The sequence below is a fragment of the Protopterus annectens genome, chromosome 11.part0 (assembly GCF_019279795.1).
Source record: "Protopterus annectens isolate FY-2018-M chromosome 11.part0, PAN1.0, whole genome shotgun sequence".
In the NCBI taxonomy this organism is placed as follows: Eukaryota; Metazoa; Chordata; order Ceratodontiformes; family Protopteridae; genus Protopterus; species Protopterus annectens.
In genome coordinates this window covers 1,544,086,088-1,544,106,435 of record NC_056745.1, presented here as the reverse complement: position 1 = coordinate 1,544,106,435, position 20,348 = coordinate 1,544,086,088, and the positions used below count along the sequence as shown (strand labels likewise).

Here is a 20,348-nt window from a genome sequence, read left to right as displayed (position 1 = left end):
CTCCATGGTAATGCGATCTCGGAGTTCATAGGTTCATAGGTTCATAGGTTCATACTAGGCTATCTGCCCGAGGGCATTTACAAGCCTAGCCCATAGTTTTGTGGCTTACGCCACCTCTTTAGTTTGGAGAAACTATGCCCATTATTTTGCTGTGCCTCTGTCGAACAGTGACACTGAGGTAACCCCTGGGGTGTATCTGCGATCTCCCATCCATTGGTCAAGATTCCTCTTGAACAAGGCCAGCGAGGTGCTCTGCCTCACATAAACCGGGATTTTGTTCCACAGCATAGGGAGTCTTTGGGTGATGAATCTATCCCTCCAGCAAGTCCTATTAATAACCGTGTTGAGGTTTAAGTCTCCCGCCCTTGTGGCTCTGAGGGATCTAGATTTTTTGAGATGAAGCATGTTCATCAAATCTGGGTTTGACATGGCCTTGTATGTCAGGCACAGGTCACCTCTGAGCAAGCGGTAAGCAACTGAATATAACTGGAGTTCTTTCAGTCGGGCAGCATAAGACAGATTTTTGAGACCCTTTATCCTTTTGGTGAGGAACTTTTGTGGCTTCTCCAGCTGCTGCAAGTGTCGGGTCAGATACATTCCGAATGGGGCATTGTACTCAATCATTGGTCTGATGAGTGATGAGTATAGGGAGACTATGACCTCCCTTGATCTAGATGTGAATCCCTTCATGATAAGGTTGGCAATGTAGAAGGTCTTCCTAACTACTTTAGCAATATGAGTGTCGAATGAAAGGCTACTGTCAACCTGGGTTCCCATGTCCCTGATAACTTCTTCTGTGATCAGGGGATTGCCACCTATATGGTAGCTAGGGGTAACCTTGTTTTTCCCGAAGGGTATGACTATGCATTTCTTGGCATTTAACTTTAGGCCATGGCTCTGGCACCAGTTATCCGTTTCTGTGAGACCCTTCTGAAGGATATCTGTGTTGGATGTGTTTTCATCACGGCCCAGTTTGCAGTCATCTGCAAACTTTGTCAGCCATAACCCTCCTGTGTTTGCTTGTACTTCAGAAAAGTAGATGCCAAACAAAAGTGGGCCCAGGACTGAGCCCTGTGGGACACCACTTGTGACAGGCTTTGAGTCTGACATGGTGCCAGCAACTCTGACCCTGTGGGTTTTGTCACTCAGCCAGTTTGCAACCCATCTTGTAATGTATGGGTTTACATTTAAGTTGATGAGTTTTTCAATGATACCCGAGTGGGGTATTGTATCGAAAGCCTTCGCCAGGTCTAGGTAGGCTGTATGGACTGCCTTTCCCTCGTCAATGGCCTTGGTGACTGTTTCGAAAAAGGGAAGTTTCTTTACTCACCAGTGAGGGTGGGGAGTACTGAGCTGCCTGTTTGTCCTCAGAGGAGTGGTTTAAACCAGTAACTTGTAGTTTATCGGCCATTTTGGGTCATTTCCTGTCTTTTCCAGCCCCCTGCTATAAAGTGCGCTTTAGCGCGCATTTGCGCGATTTAGCGCGATTTAGCACGGAGCTGCTACTGTTGCACACTAGGGCAGCACCGGTTAATCAGGTTTAAACTATTCGGGCTACCTAAAGTCCACTCTTCAAATTTTCCCTTAAAACTACCTTCCTCAAAGTATACTACTGTTCTATTTAGTGTATCCTATAACTATAAATTATCTCTACTTGACTCCCAAGTAGACTATTCTCTATCTGTATAGCCCAGCACTTGCTCCTACAGTACTTATCACCTTGATACAGCACTCTTGTTACAGATAGTACCCCAAAAAAGCAAACCCCATTTCTCGGTCACCCACACCCCCCAAAACCTTTTTTAAGTTTTTCCGTCTATTCCTTCTAGCATGTCGAGGGATCAGTTGCTAATGTCCTCTCCTGCTCAGCTGGTGAACCTGGGAAAACTGAGGCAATGTTACAATTGCCTCATGTACACAGACAACCCTCTCCTCCTCCCACAAAACACAAATACATGCGAGAGATGCAACTATACGGCCAAACTGGAGGCTGAGCTCTCTCAACATAGGACTGGCAAGACCAGACAGGAGGAGAGGGTAACCACACACACTATAGACCCAGTCTCACATAATACCATCATAACCTCAAATCATACACATAAACACACAAAGACATACTCGGAGGATCTGATCAAAAATCTACCAAAACAGCAGAGGCCACCAAAGCAGACACCCAAACAACTACCACCTCAGAACACAACACCTGCAACACATAGACCACACAGTCAGAGTGTCAAGCAGTCACAGCCCTTAAGGCCAAACACAATGCCAGACACACTAGTCATTGGTGACTCCATAGTCAGACACACTGACGTCCCGCTCACCAGACTGAGTAAGGAAAAGGTCACAGTAAGTTAGTATATTTAGTTGGGGGGGTGCATGGGGGGGACACAGCCACCCACATATGGGGGTGTGGGCAGTGAAGCCCCCCATGTGGATGTGTTTTCTTTGCTTCCATTTCAGTTTGCTTGTCAGGTTGGCCAACTCACCTTTAGTTCAACGTCTGTGTGCTGAGCAGTCAGTGTTGAGGACTTTCAGTGTTCTCGGCTCCATGCTATGAATGTCGGGTAAGTGGGATTTCATTTATATGAAGTAGACTTGTGTGTGTGTGTGTGTGTGTATATATATATATATATATATATATATATATATATATATATATATATGTGTGTGTGTGTGTGTGTGTCTGTATATATATATATATATATATATATATATATATATATATATATATATATATTTTTTTTTTTTTATTGTAGATCTGTGCACCTGTGTGCCTGTACATAACCCTCCCTCCCCGCACACATACACATAAAGATGCACACATAAGCTCTTGGGGATACCATAACAAGAAGCTTAGCATTTACCTGTGGAATACTAACTTACTTGTGGAGTACCAAAAATGTAAAAATGTCGATTTACTAGGAGTTTAAGTTGTGACTATAAGATTTAAAACAAAAATGAACTAAATTAAAGTTTAAGTGCATTGAATTGTACAGTTCTGTTAACTGGAAATAATCTTTAGTTGGTAATACTTGCACTGTAAGTAGACTGCACTAAAAACACAAAGTATCCAGTGTCTTGAATATACTGCATACCACAAATGCATGCTACATTATAGATCTAATAGTCTGGTACACTCTCAACAGTCACTTTGGACAGGACAGCAGTCTCCACTCAGTTCAAGATTTTTCTGTACCAAAAAAATAGAAGGCTGCTACACAGTTGCTGTCATATAATAGACACATTTTAGGCTTTGCATAAATCTGAAGGTCCATGATTGCTGGAACTCACACTGGTGTCCAAAATAATTATTTGCATGTAACAATATTATGTATGCATGTTCCTGTTATTTAAACCAGTCTAATACTGTCTTATGTAGTGTGAACTGATTTTTTACACTTCCCCTAATTGGGTTGTCACTGAAAAAGTGTAGTAGAGGTACAATTCTCCCTACTGGCAGTAAAGAAGTAACAAATGAAACAGAAACGAGCTGTCATACTACGCACCTGCTGATGTGGAGTGATCATACTGCCATCTGTGCAGTCTAATGAAAATAACAAGAATGTTACAAGCTGAAAACCGTCACTTATGTTGTCTGCAGTTTGCATCTTTTACGATGACAGACTCATTGTTAGTTATGTATTGTGACTGAATTCTGTATGTTTTACTACCCAGACGAGGAGAGGAAATGCAGAATGCCTTATTGTCAAACTGTCAAAAAAGAAATAAATAACTATCGCATTAATCCATGAGTTCAGTTTCATTTCACAGCCTCAGAAGTAGGCCAGTGTGGTATTAGTCCCAGTTCTAAGGCATGCTCAGAAGTCAAATAACATGTAAAGTAACACACCAGGAGGTAAACAAATGTGGTGCATGACTTATATTGCATATTGTTCAACATTTGAGAAGCTGTGCCACAGTGCTGGAATGAGAAAAAGGGGAGACGTAATATTAGGGATATGAATCTTTTTTTAACAAGAAACATCTTCCTTAAATTTTCAATTATGACAGGCAATCATACATTTCTATAAATGAAAACAAACCATATTGACATATTTTCAGTTGCATACATTATGCGTCAGTTATAACCTTTAGATTCATTGTCAGTCAAACAATACAAAGTTCATTCAATTCCTGCCTATATTCTGCATGTATTGTTCCCACAATTCCCATTTTTTTTATGAAATGTTTTCCTTCCATTTTCTAATTATCCTAATTCCAGTTGTTTTAGCTCTGTTCCTATATTCACTGCTTATACTACAGTTGGTTTAGACTTTGTTTTCCATTTTCTAGTTATTGCTTGTTTAGCAGCTACCATAATTAAACTCAGCAAGGCCTTACTATGTCTAGGCAATTCCAATTCTGAATCTCAGCTCAAAAAAGAAAAAAATTATAATTTCCTGAGTTACACCAATTTGCTCACCCAGTATTTCTGATAGAGTAGTTTGTAGGGAATTTTTAAAGTCTGCCAACTCATTACTCTCCCAAAAATATGTTCCAAGTTATATCTTCCTTCCCCATTGCACCTTCAACATTTGCAATCTACATGAAGAAAAAATCTTTGGAGTCTGCTTGGGGTATAAAAATACCTACGCAAACACTTCCAAAGGTCCTAAATCTTCTAGACTTTGTTGCATATTTGGGAGACATACATATATACCCCCATTGTTTCTTTGTGAATTGCTTACCCAATCTTTCTTTTCAATCCTTTCTAACCTCCTCTAATTGATTCATATAGTTATCATGCAATATTTTATATGCCCTGCTAATTATCCCTTTTTTAATGGCAGTTTCTGTTCTAGATTCTGTTAAAACTCTACCAGTGCTGATCTTTCACCTAGGCTCCTCCTATTTCTATCTGTTTGCCGATATTCTGATATCAATTCTTGATAGGGAAGGCAATCTCTAGCCTGCAGTCCAAATGAGTTATTAGTCTCTTCCCATTCTATTACCTTTCCCTTACTAATTAGTTGCTCACATTACTTGCCAGATTTCTCCAGTAAATTCCAGCCCCCTCTTGCCTATTGTCTATACCCCTAATTACAGTCATCCCTATCTGCAGAATCTCCTTTCTCTGCCCCTGTGTTAGCTTAGTCCTTAAACTACTTTCTTCTACTTTATGAATGTGATAGTCTGCATGGTCATTGTTATTCTTCTTAAGGATCTGCATCCAAAATCCCAGTCTCTTCTTGTTTCTTGAGCTTCCCCATTGTTTCATCATCATCCCTTTCCACTTTGAATTATAGCCTTAACTGCGTAGCTCTGAAATGCCCCTTCAAATCAGGTAATCCCAAACCACCTTGTTTTATTGGAAGGATCAACTTATCCCACTTGGCTCTTGCCCTCTTCCCCTGCCAGATACCCAGGGATTTGAATCTTAATCTCACATCCCTTCTTTAGTACTGTGGCAGAAATAACTGTTCACAAAAATTGTTATCTTTGTTCACCCCCTTCCATGCCCTTCTGACCATAACAATGTCAAAACATTCAGGTATAGCAGCTTCAAAACATCAGAGATCACAATTCACACCTGTTAATTAGACTTCAACATTATCTCTTCAACCTTCTGGCAGGGTTCAGAAAAGATATGCTTATCTGTAAAGGTTATTTATAACTAAGTGTTTATCAATATAGTGCATCGTGATTTAGTGAGCCCTGGCTTACTATGCATAAAAAACCTTGTGGATCAACATAGGTTGCTTGTATTTAGCACCTACTATCAGTCCCTCTCTCAATCTATAAGCCCACAGGCATGAGATGATCAAAAAAGGTCATTGTTGAGGCAGCCATCACAGCCATCAGGGGGATTCAAGGTTTTGCTTATTTTTACCCTGGCCCTAACCTCATGTACTCACTAAGGTACTGGGAGATGTGCAATGGGCTGAACATAGAGGATATACCCACACCTCCACAAGAGGTGCTCCTTTCAAGCAGACCTTCCCTTTCCCCTCACAGCATTATCAATGGTTTCCACTGTCTCCACTAGAGAGTTACACTGACCTGTATGTTCTTGAGTTACTTGTAATTCCCTCCCTCCTTCCCTAATTCCTCTAGCAGGCAACTTCCGAGAGACAGAGAAGACAGTCTTGCCAACCTAGGAAGGAGAGTGTGTCTTTACAAAAGAATAGGCTTTTGCAGTTTTACTTCTACAGTATTGAGTAGCAGGTATTTATTTAAGTGTTTGCTTCTGCTTGAACATAACATTTTGTCAGTGGAGTTCAAATTTACATTTTTGTGGGTTTTATTTGCTGCTGGTATAAACACATTCCCACAATTTATGGCTCATTCAGACAGACTGTTGTAGAACACAGCTGCTAGTTTGCTAGTGGATGCAAGTTGTGAATAAGCTTTTTCCTAATGAAGTATGAACTCTTCCTGCATTACTCTACAGTTCAAAACAGGACAGAAGTTGAAAATGTAAATTCCTTTTATGTTTTGCTGATAAATGAGCACAAGTCCAGTGGTGCAAGGTATGATTCCCTCAACCTCCAATGCCTAACTGTGCGACTTTGAGCAAGTCACTTAACCAGAAAGCACTCCCAGGCTGAGTCTGGAAAGGTCCATGATGACTAGTGCTCTAATCCAGTAAATAAATAAATAAACAAATAAGTCAGAGACTGTTTCTTTCCATTTGCATACAACAGCAGATGTGGGTATGATCATTTTAAAAATAAAATACCATTATGAGCTGCATTTTGTTACACAGTATGGAGAGTTTCCTAGTGTGTTTCTTAAGGGGCAAACAGAAAATTGTTACAGATGTCATACATGATCCTGATACAGTAAGATGTTTGTAGCTCAGAGTAATACACTGATAAATGTACCATTACTAAACTGTGTACTTCATGTATAGAAATAATTATACTGGGGCACTGCAGTTGACTGATACAGCTACAACAACTACAGGTAGTCGTATAGCATGTCTTTGCTTATTATATTTATTTATTTGTAATAACCTGCTAATCTGTTTAATGAGTATCACCCCCATCTTGATTCATTGTACTCTGATACTGCTGCGGCTTTAGCATTGCATGGTGAAATATCTAATTATATCTTCCTTAATGTTGTTGTCAGAGCTCTTTTTGTAAATGGATAAGATATGCTTAGCCAAGGCTGAGTACTTGCTGAGCAGTGTTGGTGAATACCTGTAACTGTTAGGTAACAGCGAAGAATAATTAGAAGGGCTTAAAGTATTACTGGTATGTCAGGAAAAAAACACATCTGCAGTGAACACGGGAATGAATATTTTTCACAGGAGATATGATAGTATTTTGATCCATGTTCTGATATATCTCTGCATTCTAGCCTACAGCTTGGTATTATGTATGTGGAATATTGCTGGCCAAAACAGGCTGCACATAACTCTTTTCATATTAGTGAAAAATTCTTTGTTCATGTGTGTATAAATAAGGTGACATGGTTTAACTTATCAGCTCAAGTTGTACAACATGCTTAATGTGATGTGACATTTGAAAGCGGCAGTTATATCTACTATTGGAGAGAAAAACAAATATCTATTACCTTCTTTGAAAAATAGTTAACTGCATGACACTTTCAGGAGTCAGGACATTTATCTTTTCAAGTGTCACACACCTGCCATCTTATGTTGAGTAATGGAAGATAACCTTGGTATCAAGTCTTTGGAAAATCAGCTGTTTAACCTGAGCCCTATGTCCTAAACAGATTAAGCTTAGCTTATATATTTAGTACACCTACACTTCTCTGAGACTAAAATCACAGAATTTCAAGTATCTAAATCTGAACTTGCTAATAACTATTTTCTATAGGAAATATCCATCTGTGCAGTTTCCACGTGTGTGCCAGCAGTGATTCCTTCATTATGAAAGATTTCTCCCTTCTTCATGTTTCTGTAGTGGTGGGGTTGATGTATAGCACTCTTACTGAAACAGTGTGAATTTTAGGCTTTATTATCTGGAGTGAGGTAAAGTACTCTAGCCCCATAACTAGAAGGTACGTGTGACAGAAATGCAGTTAAGTGCAGGGGTGGTGTTGACATGTAGGGAACATTATCTGAATTCAAAATGTACATTATCAGCTTGTTTTCTGTTTCTGTTCCTTCTTTCAGGTTGCTCTGCTGGGGTGAAGATTGCCATACTCCACTAAGCCTTGCTTCACTTGGCCTGGCTTTACTTCACTCCTCTGCTCTACTCCGAATCCCACTCTTACCTATATCATTACATTTATACTGTTGACCACTCCTACCCGCAGTGACTTTTTTCTCATCATTACATCACATTATGCCTTCTATATTAAGAATTGTTTCATCACTTCCTGTTGCATATTGTAGAATGTCATCACGTCCTTCTATGGATACATGATTATACCATATAAATTCTGAAGTTAATCTGTTTCTCCTTGCACGTGTACCCGCATTACCTCAAAACCACTACATTCAAAACCAAAATAACAAGTTCACTTAGATTTCTACATTCTAGATAATACTCCTCCTTTACAAATACAATGCATTATCAACTAATGATCAGCTGCAGAAAAGACATTTTCTAAATTTTGCCCTACAGACTGGAATAAAATTACCTAAGAAATTAGAAGCATTTCATCGTTTAAAAACTCCTGTAAAACGTTGAAAAAAAAGCACACAACAAAAAAAGTCAACGCCACTGTTCTGACAACAATGGGCCAATAATGTATATTGTTCACTCTAATTGAGTTTGGCATGGTAAAATTCTATTCCTAATGAATTAAATTACTTAATTTTTTTTGATTGTCAAAAAGTGTGTGGGGATGTGATTTGTGGATGCATAAATTAGTTTTAAGAAAGTTTGACAAGTATAATGTTGCAAACCTGTTATACTGTATATCAGATTGTTTTTTAGATGCATATACTATGACTGTCTTGAATACTAACATGTACTGTAGATTATACTGTATTAACACTGTATACAACTGTTTAACTCATGTCTTACTGGTCTGGGTCATGACTGAAAAGGGTTCTTGGTCCTACCTGGCTAACAAATGTAAAATAAATAATAAATAAAAATGCATGCTCTCAGGTGTGAGAGTGTAAGATGGCTCCATCCTGCACAAAATGCCTACAAGCTAATTTTTTATCATTTTTTAATAGCTATTTTGGGTTTGGAGAGTTGGTTGCTTGACAACTTATAACTCGACCATGCATAGTGGAATCTACATATACATTTGATGAAATATTTTTTAAACAAAACTTAAGTTATGTACTGTGATTGCATGGAATTCCATTTCTGTGTGACATGCTAGTGTCCTTTCTTACAAGTACCAGAGATAAACATTTGTCAAAAAACAGTAGTCTTTCTTAAAATACTTAGTTTAGATAATATTACCCATCAGAATGATCCTCATTCCCCTCTGTTTTTCTTTCTACCGAATAAATAACCCTCCATCCAAGTTGTGTACTGAAAGATTCAATAAAATGTTGCAAAGAAGTATATTTAGCAAGTACAGCAATACTTTATTATGTTAATGGGCATTTTAAAAATTCCTTTTACAAGAAGACCATAAGAAGACAACATGTTATTTTTACCAAGTAATAATGACTTGCAAAGCAATGACACAAATACTATGAACTCTGGATTTAAGTAAAATAAAAAGTTGCTTTATACATATTAAGTTTATTAAGTAATATTGCCCCACAGGGAAATGACTAGGTCAGTTGAGTAGTCAATGTATGGAAAAAGGAAGCTGAATGGTGAGAAAAGGAAGGAACCAGAGCAAAAAATAAATGAATAAACAAATGAATGTATGCATATATATTTGTATATAGATAGATACATGAATATTAAATGTTATTGTTATTACTATAATAGCTGTATTTTGTTCCATTACCTGTGGCTGTGGACAGGCTTAGCTCCACATTATTTCAACTTTAAGTAAGTTATACATAATGATTTATATTTATATAATGATACATGAGCTGTCTGTTTTAGAAATGTGGATGGCATCTGTCCTTCGAGGTTACTGTTTGAAATACATTTGCACCAAAAAGCACCACTTATTCCAGACGAACACATTCAGCTCTGTAACTGCCACTTAGTAGGCTGTTGTCTTTCTGTGACACTTAAAATTTGCCTTCTGCTCTTCAACCATTTGTGAGTATCTTATGACAGTTTGTCCTGACGAAGCCAACATTGAATTAAAACGTATTGTATTGGTGAGCTGGTACCCATTTGTTCTCAGCCAGTCTACCATCCCCTCACCTTGCTTTCCCTTTAGGAGTGCATTTTCATATAATTCTAGCAGCAGAGTGTACAAATGATCCCTTCCTCTCCATTTATAGGTGCTCTAGCAAGAATCAGTGACATGTCAGAGCCTTGGCTTCTACCAGAGCAGTCAGACATGCACAGTACCAGTGTTAGCATCCTTGGGGCCTCCTGCAAGTCTAAAGTTAGGGGCCTCTGCCCCAGATATGTTCAACTACAAATATTACCCTCTTACTGCCACCCCTGCCCATATCCTGAATAGAACATGCTAGTGATCTGTAGGAATAGTATACAGCCACCCCTGCCCATATCCTGAATAGAACATGCTAGTGATCTGTAGGAATAGTACACGGCCACCCCTGCCCATATCCTAAATAGAACATGCTAGTGATCTGTAGTAATAGTACACGGCCACCCCTGCCCATATCCTGAATAGAACATGCTAGCGATCTTTAGGAATAGTATATGCACTCTTATAGCTGCAATGCTTTTAAAACTGGATGATTATACACTCACGTGCAGATGCTTTTAGTTTCATTATCACACAACTCTGCACTACAGCATAGTAGCCAGTCCTACAGAGGGTAGGGCTACCACCTTTTCAAATGCTAAAAGTGGGACATTTTTGTAGAAATGTGAATTTTTGCAGTACAAAACATACTCACAACCAATGCAAAGGACAGAACTTCACTTTTTCGCCAAAATAAAAGTTTGTGAAGTATTCGAATTGCTTATGCTATTTCTTATAGAATTTAGGTGTTTCAAATACAAAATAACTTATTTGTACAACTATTAAAGAAAACTTAGGGTATATTTATCGTCCTAACATCTCAGGACATTTGCCATTTTTTAGTTTTTTCAGCAGGACACAACTGCCCAAAGAAGGACTGTCCCTCGCAAAGAGGAAGAGGTGGTAATCCTAACAGAGGGTCATTCACATAGCCACACCTAGTGTTTATGTATAGACCTTCACACCTTCTTAGCTGCAATGTTGCTATAGTACAAGCATTTGTATCACATGATAGTAGCCAGTCCTACAGACGGTCATTCATACAGTAACAGCTAGTGTTTACATACAGACTGCCACACCTTACCTGCAATGTTGTTACATTACAAGCATCTGTATCACATTATGGCAGCCCATAGCACATAGTCATTCATACAAATACATACTTCACACTTAGCACAGACACACTGACTGGCTTTTCCATGAAATGTGTTGAGTACTGAATATAAAACTAATTTAAGTTTTTAAGTAGATGAGAAAGAGGCACAAGATAAGTCAGTTGTATTAATCAACTTGTACTTTTTGCTGACATGCTTTGTTACCAAGGCATATTAATTAGACCTTTGCAAAAATAAATGAAAACACAAGACATTTATCTACTGCACAGCATGAAGAGCTACACAGAAAGGCTGGCAGAAAAATGTATTCAGTTATTCAAAAAAGAAGAAATAAAAAGTCATGATCCCAGATCACAAACCACTGCATTTGCATACATCTTAACCATCTCTGATTTTTGCTAAAAATGGTCCTAATTTTCTGTCATATTTTTGGTCTAGTCTCATACCATTAGTAGTTTTCTAACAAATTGTTAAAGACTACAATTATTAAATAATGGCAAACTTTTGAGATTCATACTTCATATCCTTCAGTAAATGCACAGTAATGGCTGGCACTGTGTAAACAGATTCTCAGACCAATGTCCATTTATGGGCTTTAAATGTTTTCTATCTTTCAGAGACCATTCACAAGTTATTACCAAAGTCACGTATCTTTTAAAAGTAGTACCCCCTCCCACATGCACATCATCTTTTTGCTCATCTTTTTAACAAAGATCTATAATACATTATAATACATCATAAGTCTGCACATGCAGTGAAATACACAACTCAAAATGAACACAACCTGAATAATTTCAGCATACATATATACTTATCAGCTCATTTAAATGTATGCCAGCATAATACAACACCCATAGATAACCTCATACTTCTAACCCTTTCACCATAAAAATATAATATTTTGTTAATAAAATATGTTAGTTGTTACTATCCCAAATCACTGCAGTTGCAACAAGATTTAATACAAGGTAGCGGGGAAGCCACATTGACATAAAAGTGCTTTGCTTTACTGTTAACTTTTTATTAGGCTTTTCACTTCTTACAAACAGTATGATTTCAATATATATTAATCAATCTTCAGATAAAAACTGTGCCAATAGTTTTCTAATTCTACTCATATATATGCACATTCTCTTGCAACCACAACAACAACAACAAAAAAAAAGCCACAAAAACAGCTAACAGCCTAGTAACCTCCTATGATCCTATGATCCTACTGCACAGCAATGTGAATCATAGCATATTAATTTTGCAACTGAAATGACACATGTACTTGCAACCGTACTTTACTTCATAAGGTTACCAGTTTTTTTATAATTTATCTTAAGGCCTTCTTCAATAGCAAGTCGTTTTGTGGCTGCCTGCTACCATGGCTTTCATGGGTGCCTAATGCTGGGCATGCATGTGTATGTTTATTCCCAGAACCTGCCATGATAAATGTAATCCTTCTGAGGATTGTGCAGTCTTTCTTTCTCTAGTCGGCCTTTCAATCAATTATGCGTGGTTTCCATCATAGTAATTATCATTTGAGATGAATGTTTCATCTCTGTGACAGTTTATTAAGATCCCAATTCCCCACTTGCAGGGTTAAACCTTAAAAAAATATTCTCCAGTGTATAATGTGGTAGCTGACATTTCTGTTTATTCATACTTGTATGTGTACCTGAAACAATTCTGCTAATACAATACCTGCAGAAGTAACTTACCGGGTTTGTCCTCATTCACTGTGGCTAAATTTGTGGATTGTGATGCTAATCTGTTTGTTGCTGTTGCTGAATGTGAAGCAACTATATGAAATATAAAATAAAGAATGATGTTTTACCATGGAGTTAACATAATACTGTAAAATAAACTGACCAAATCATATTTGTTAAGAATATATGAAAAATGTAGTTTTAATATGGTTTTAAAAGTTTAGAAAAACATTTACATGTATTGTCTTACAAAAGAAAATGCATGTTTGCTTTACACATTCCATTTCTTCTTCATTTTTGTGTTGGTCATGGATCACAGCTTTATCCTTCATGTGTCACTTCAATACCAAAACAGCCAATTATATCTTAATGTTATTTAATGTTTGTCTGTGTTTTGCTGACCAGAAGTTGAAAATAGACACATGATATTTTCAGTGGAGGGCCAGTGAAAGCTTTGAGCACAAAAGATTTACTAATAAGTATACAGTTTAAGCATAATTCCTACAGACATAAAAATGAGTCTAGTGACAGTTATAAATATGGTACACACGGGTGCTGGAAGAGATTAGATGTACTGAAAACAAAACAGATAATTGTGTAACATAATGTCCAATATGATTCCCTTCTGAAATGTCAGCACTTGAAATGCGGAGTGCCGAGAAGCCCCCCCAAAAATAAATAAATAAATAAATAAAAATAAAGAGTGAAAACACAGGAGAAGATTAAGTCTCGAAAATCACTCTTCTCTGTTATGTATGTATGTATATATTTATTTATTTTGTGGGGGGGGGCACCTCTGCACCCCCCCCCACACACACCATGATCTTATATAGACTAACTCTGAGATTGCCATACCTCTAGAAAAGGGAACACTCTGAGAAATGCCATCTTGGACTTAGTATATGTAAGTCTTTTCTTTTGGCCATTCAGTCTCCATATTTTAGGAGTCACTTTAGCTGGTCTCAGCATTTCAAATACTTACCATCCAATACACTTTATAAGAAAAGAAACAACTAAAATTCAGATATATAAGGTCTGGCATCTGTGGAAACAAGACTGATCCAATCATGGGAAGTACCTCTTTTTTTAATGAGATTCATAACAGGGAGTTAGGTTAGACAACAGTCTCCCTCCCACCTTACAAGCATAATTGACCAGCAAATCCACCAGAATCTGTCAGAATATAACAGCAGAACAGCTGTCAAACGATGCTACTGCCATAACATTTACTGGGGCCACATAACTGAATAGTGGTTTACTTCATTATATGGAGACTGTACATTCGTGGGGTGTCCCTCATGACCCTTTACTCATTCACAAACATCACTTCTTCACTTGTTTCTGATCCAAATATAACATATTGTACATGACAGACTTATCTACTACTTATAACAAAATCACATTGAAAAACACACTCTGAATGCAAAAAAAGTATTCTTTGATTCACTTAAGCCCAAGAGAGTGTTTGAAGGGAGTGCCCATCCTTATGAAGCTCTGTGAAACTTTCACCAGTTATCTACTAATAATTACCCATTATATTATATTTTGACTGGCATGTGGCTACTTTAGAGAACCTATACTGTTAAGATTGGGGGTATTTGGTTGAGAAAGAGAAGCATCACCAACGGTTTCTACAGGGCTCTGTCCTGGGACCCCACAACTGTGATGGATTTTTTCTGGCATGAAAGCTGATATTAAGGGACTATGCTTATCCAGGTTTACTGATGGTTACAAATTGGGGGGGGGGGGATTATTTATTTATTTATTTATTTCCAGTTTGATTACCGGGGAAGTCCACTGGGCCCAGAGAGCCCGTATTCAGTGGAGGCCCAAGGAGAAAAGCTCCATGAAACAGATTACAGTAAAGATAGTCCAATAAAAATAAAAGTAGAAGCACAAATACATATCAAATAATACAAAGTGTGAGAAATATTGCCCATAGTGGAAAAATATCGTGCAGATACATTTTAACAAATTCACACAGTTAAAGTCAAAAGTCAAAAGCTATTTACAATATTTACAGAGTGTGAGAGATCATATGGGAATTAGCTATAGAAGGTTATAAGCCAGCTATAAGGTGCTTAGGAACTCAGGAGTATACCCTCTCAGGGCCTTTTGTTAAAGAGTTCTAGGTAGGGAGAATGCAGTTACATTTCCATTTGGAGGAGAGGTAGGTGTAAAGCTGAGTTTTGAAGTTGTTTGTGTTTGACATTGTCCTTAGTGTGGAAGGGAGCGAGTTCCATTTCTTACCTAAGGAGAAGGAGAGGAGAAGTTGTCCAGCAGGATGTTTTGGTTTGTGGACAGTAATTAAGTTTTGGTGTTCAGATCTGAGAGTTCTATTTGGGGTGTATGGGGGAAGGATGTTAGAGTGGGGCATTTGGTTGGACGAAATATTAGTCTATGTGCTGCAGTGAGCTGGAGGAAGTCCAGGTAATTTGTGAATTCTAACCAGTTGAGAGACAGGAGGGTAACACAGTGATGAGTAGAATGTTTGGCTTTGGTGGCAAATTTAGAAATTTTGTTATAACATCCTTCAAGTTTGGAAGTGATGGAAGAGGATAGGTTAGTTAGTAGCAGGGCACCGTACACAAGGGAGGGAAGGAGGTAAGAGGAGGCCAGAGTATGCCTGGTATTATTTCATTCTAATACTCAAATTCTCCAAGAAATGTTGGACCAAGCACATTCTTGGTGTGTTAATCGTGGGTTTACCCCATCACTAAGAAATACAGCATAATTTCATTAGCTAAATCTAGCATTACTACCATAAATGAGATGCAGAGCATCCAGTCATCAGGGACATGAGTATCTATGTTTTTAACAGATTCTTCCTTGACTACTATGTCTTTGTCATGCTTAGAAAATCATTCTCTGCCTTGCACAATTTATCCTTCATGGTATCCCTTCAATGCCCAAAGAAGTTGCAGTTCTCGCTTATTCCTTTTTCATTAGGTGCATCGTTGAATATAATTCCATGTTTGGCATGGGCCTTGTTAAGCAACTAATCCTGTTTGAGAGATCTCACTGTTTCATCACCAAAAAGATCATAGGTATTAGTACCCTTAGCCACTCTGATAGACTAAAAGTCCTGACCTTCTACTCAGTGTCATATTCTGTTGTGAACAATCCAGCACTCTTTGAACTCCTTCACCTAAACAGGACCAGTAATGAAATAAACACTTGCTTTCCAGGCCCACATGTATACTACCACATTAAAAACATGAGATGCAAAACAAGCACCTAACCCAATATATGCCCAGTTTCAGAAATAGGTTGTCCTTACATATCAAGCACAGTAATTTCCTAGAAACCTTTAAAAGCAGTCCAAATGGGTGGATTGGTGATGACAAATTCTTACCTGAGATATTCTAGGAAAATCATAATGGGGACACTGTTAGAGTTCTACCAGTACTGGATGATATAGCTGAGCTTCTCAATGGTCTTCTTGGCTGTAAGCTTAGCAGAAAACTATGGACCTACGATTCAATTTGTTTAGCTGTCAGACAAAACCTGAGGTGGAAATGGTGTAACTAGATAAAAAAGGTGCCAAATAATAACATCTACAGAATTAAATTAAAAACAAAATCAGCAGAAAGTAATGAACAAGGGAAGCTCTCAATGGAACAATATTAAATGGACAGCACTGGCTAGACATGTAGTCTTACAGAGAGGGAGATTTGTGGATACTCAGGACACTGTATAGCTGAGGAAGATTTGGCCTGACAGAGGATGCAAGGTTGCAAGGGATGGGTGGCTTCAGGGAGGAATATTGGTGTGAATGGATTAGCTAGACAGGTGTGAAAGGATAGAGTGGAATTACAATAGATGATGAGGCAACAGGAGGCCTGTAGACTGAAAGCAGTGGAAGAAAGTACGGTTGGAAGTAGAACACTGGAAGACATGAATAGCAATCATCAACTGAGTACAAGTCTTTGTTCAGATAATGTCTCTCGAAGGAAGCAGGTCCATAATGACAATAGTTTGAGCATGGAATCCTGTAGAACCACAGTCATGACAGAGTATGAAGAAGAGTTAACTCCAGAGACCACTGTATGCATTTGTTTGGAGAGACAGGAGGCACGCTAGTCGAATAATACACTAAGAATGCTACAACCTTCAACATACCATATTGTGGAACAGTGGACTGTTAAAGACAAAGTGAGAACGTGAGAATCATCAAATCCTGAATACACAAAGATGCACCTGTTACAACCTTTCTCTCTCTGAAAGAATGACAATACAATTCTTGAATTGCAAAAACAGTGTCATCATAAAAGAGGCTGACAAAAGGTCTGCTGTGGTTATCTAGAACAGTGTTGACTATATCACTGAAGTAACAAGACTGCTTTCGGATCCAATCCAACAGTATACAAAAGAGCTAAGAAACCTTATTAAATCCTCCCAAGATTTCATCCAATGCAAACTAACTGATCTCATTACAAATCAGTCTTTGACAGGAGTTTTCTAGATAGTACCAAAAATCCATAAGCCATGAATCCCAGGATGACCAGCAATATCTGGCAAAGGGACACTGACAGAAGGGATTTCAGGTTTTGGGAAGTAAATCCTGAAACCACTGGTCAATGGGAGGGGTAGCTATATTCAAAACACCACTCATTTTCCTTGTATTCTGTCAGGTTATTGGAACCTACCACCTAACCCTGTTTTAGCCACAATGGGTGTAACATTACTCTACACAAACATCTCACACAAAGATGGAACTGTTGCCTGTCTTAAGTACTTACAAGGGAAAAACTATTTTCACAACATTAATCCAGATAAAGTGGGACAACATATAGAATTTATTCTGAAACATAACAATTTTATCTCAGTGGGAAGCATTATGTTTAGACTATGGTCACTGCAATGGGCACCATAATGGCTCTACAATATGCAAACTTCTTCATGGCAAACCTAGAAGAGGAATTTCTATAACACTACTCATGTAGGCCTCTTGCTTATTTCTGTTTTATTGATGACTTACGTATAATGTGGACACATGGCATTGACTACCTCAAGGAACTCTATCAAGGATGCAACAAGATCCACCCATCTATTAAACTCACCTTCGAGTACTCAACTTGAAGTGTGGCCTTCCTTGATCCAAAGGTTACTATGCACAATTGAACATTACAGACTTGTGTCAACAGGAAACTAACTGACAGACGTATGTGCACAGAAGCGGTAATCACCAGAAACACAAGGAAGTCATTTATTAAAAGTCAAGCACTTCATTACAACTGCATCTGTTCTAATGAGACAGAAAGAGACGCATAGTTGGCAAAGCTGAAAGAAGCCATGTTTGTTCAAGGTAAGACTGCCAGGGAGTTTGACAAGGCAGTAGACAGAGCAATACGGCTACTGAAGGAACAGCTGCTTCAGTGTAAAGACAGGAAACCCCTGTGACAGAGTTCCACTAGTGACAGCATATCATTCAGAACATAAAAAAACTCTACAAAATTTGTACGGGACCTCCAACCAATGTTAATTGGGAAGACAATTTTCAAGCACTCTCACTGCTGTCATGTAAACAACCACCAATTCTAAAGACTCTTCTTGTGAGAAGCACACTCAGACCAGAACAAAACATATTCCAAAATGGCACAGAGCCCTGAAACCATCCAAGGTGCAAAACATGTCAGATGATTTGTACAGCTTCCAACATAAATTTACAGAACAGAAGCTTCAATGTACAGAGGTTCATTTACATGCACTTCTAAAAACTTGGTTTATCTAATCAGATGTAGGAAATGGCCATAGATATGTTATACAGAAGAGCTACTCTAGACACTCAGAACTAGGATGAATATCAGTAGACATACAGTTAAAAACAAAATGAATGACGATCCAGTGTCGGTGCACTCTTCCAAGCCTGATAATTCTATATCACATATTATGTTATGGTTCCTCCAGGACACTTCCATGTACTTTTGGAAAGAACAACAATGTAGGTTAAGCTAATTCATTTTTTTCCGTATGACAGTCAGTGATTTGAACCTAGATATTGATTTTATGAAACACTATAGTACTTAAGAGAGTTTCCCGCTAAGCAGCTAATAGTGAACACAAAGTGTACTAAAGAGCAGCAAATGTTTCTTTTTCTGGCAATGCATGATTTTATGATACATTTACCCTAAATCCAAACTGCTATCTCAGAATGTTAACAATAGCTGTTAAGATTACTGGTGTCTATGCTTTAGCATCTTTGTTTTTTCATGAGATGAGAAGTTACTTTTATAAAAGGCAATGTTCTACTCAGAACAGTAGTAACCATAAACTTAATAGTCAGGCCTTAATATTCAGACAATTTTAACAGTATACGAAAACTCTGTTTGGTACTGCTGTGCTTCATATAGGTATCTGTCAGAAGTACTGACATGTCAACACACTTTCTCTATCTCTCGGTTAGCTAAACCAGAGCATGCGTAGAGTGTATTAATTGCATGCAGCATCCATACATTCTAGTCCTCTGTCTTATTCTCTTTGTACTCCCAGCCTTTTTCATCACTGTGAACTGGGGCATATTACAAATTCCTGTTTTCTTTTAACCAAAACACTTATCTCACAAAGATTGCTTGTTTAAAAAGACTAACACGTTACATAGCTTCTTATTTTCCTTCACTAGATTTAAGTAATCCTTCTGTACATCACTCGTAGTGTAATTTATTGTCTAATTACATTTCAGGTCAGTCTCTATGAGCACTATCTTCTCTGCTAAATGAACACGATTGTAAAATAACATGCCAAAGTTAGATTTTTATAATAGGGCCATGACATGGTCATCTACATTTTCAGGCTCACATGATCTCTCTCTCTCTCTCTCTCTCTCTGTCTGTCTCTCACACACACACACACACACACACACACACACACACACACACACACACACACACACACACACAAACACACACACACATACACACACACAGACACACATGGGTCTATATTGGATGCTCGAAGGTTTGAGTGTCAGATGCTTGACACCATTTGATCGAATTTTCAAAAGTTCGAACATTCAAAAAAAAAACCAAACAACACAAATAACCTAACTGAATGTTTAAGTAGGGGGAAAGCCCCTCTGCACCAGCCAACTTGAGGGGGATTGCACCCCCACACCCCCACTCTTTAAATATACCAGCTCCAAGATCGCACTACAGTGCAGAAAAGGGAAATCTTCCCATTCTGCGCTGTACAGAGATCTCTGTTAAAACGTTCAGACTTTCAAAAGTTCGATCATATGGTATTGACCATATGACACTCGAACTTTTGAAAGTTTGAGCATCCAATATAGACCCGCCCCCACACACACACACAC

The 20,348-nt window shown here is 38.2% G+C and overlaps 1 protein-coding gene across 2 annotated transcripts in view; it reads right to left on the bottom strand.

Moving 5' to 3' along the window:
- Nucleotides 1-20,348, bottom strand: part of LOC122815941 — an 888,188-nt gene that overhangs the window by 371,225 nt on the left and 496,615 nt on the right. For both annotated transcript variants that reach the window (XM_044088813.1, XM_044088814.1), the window contains one exon: nt 13,049-13,129. In XM_044088813.1, the coding sequence (XP_043944748.1) occupies nt 13,049-13,129 (81 nt within the window). The remainder of the gene's footprint in view (nt 1-13,048; nt 13,130-20,348) is intronic.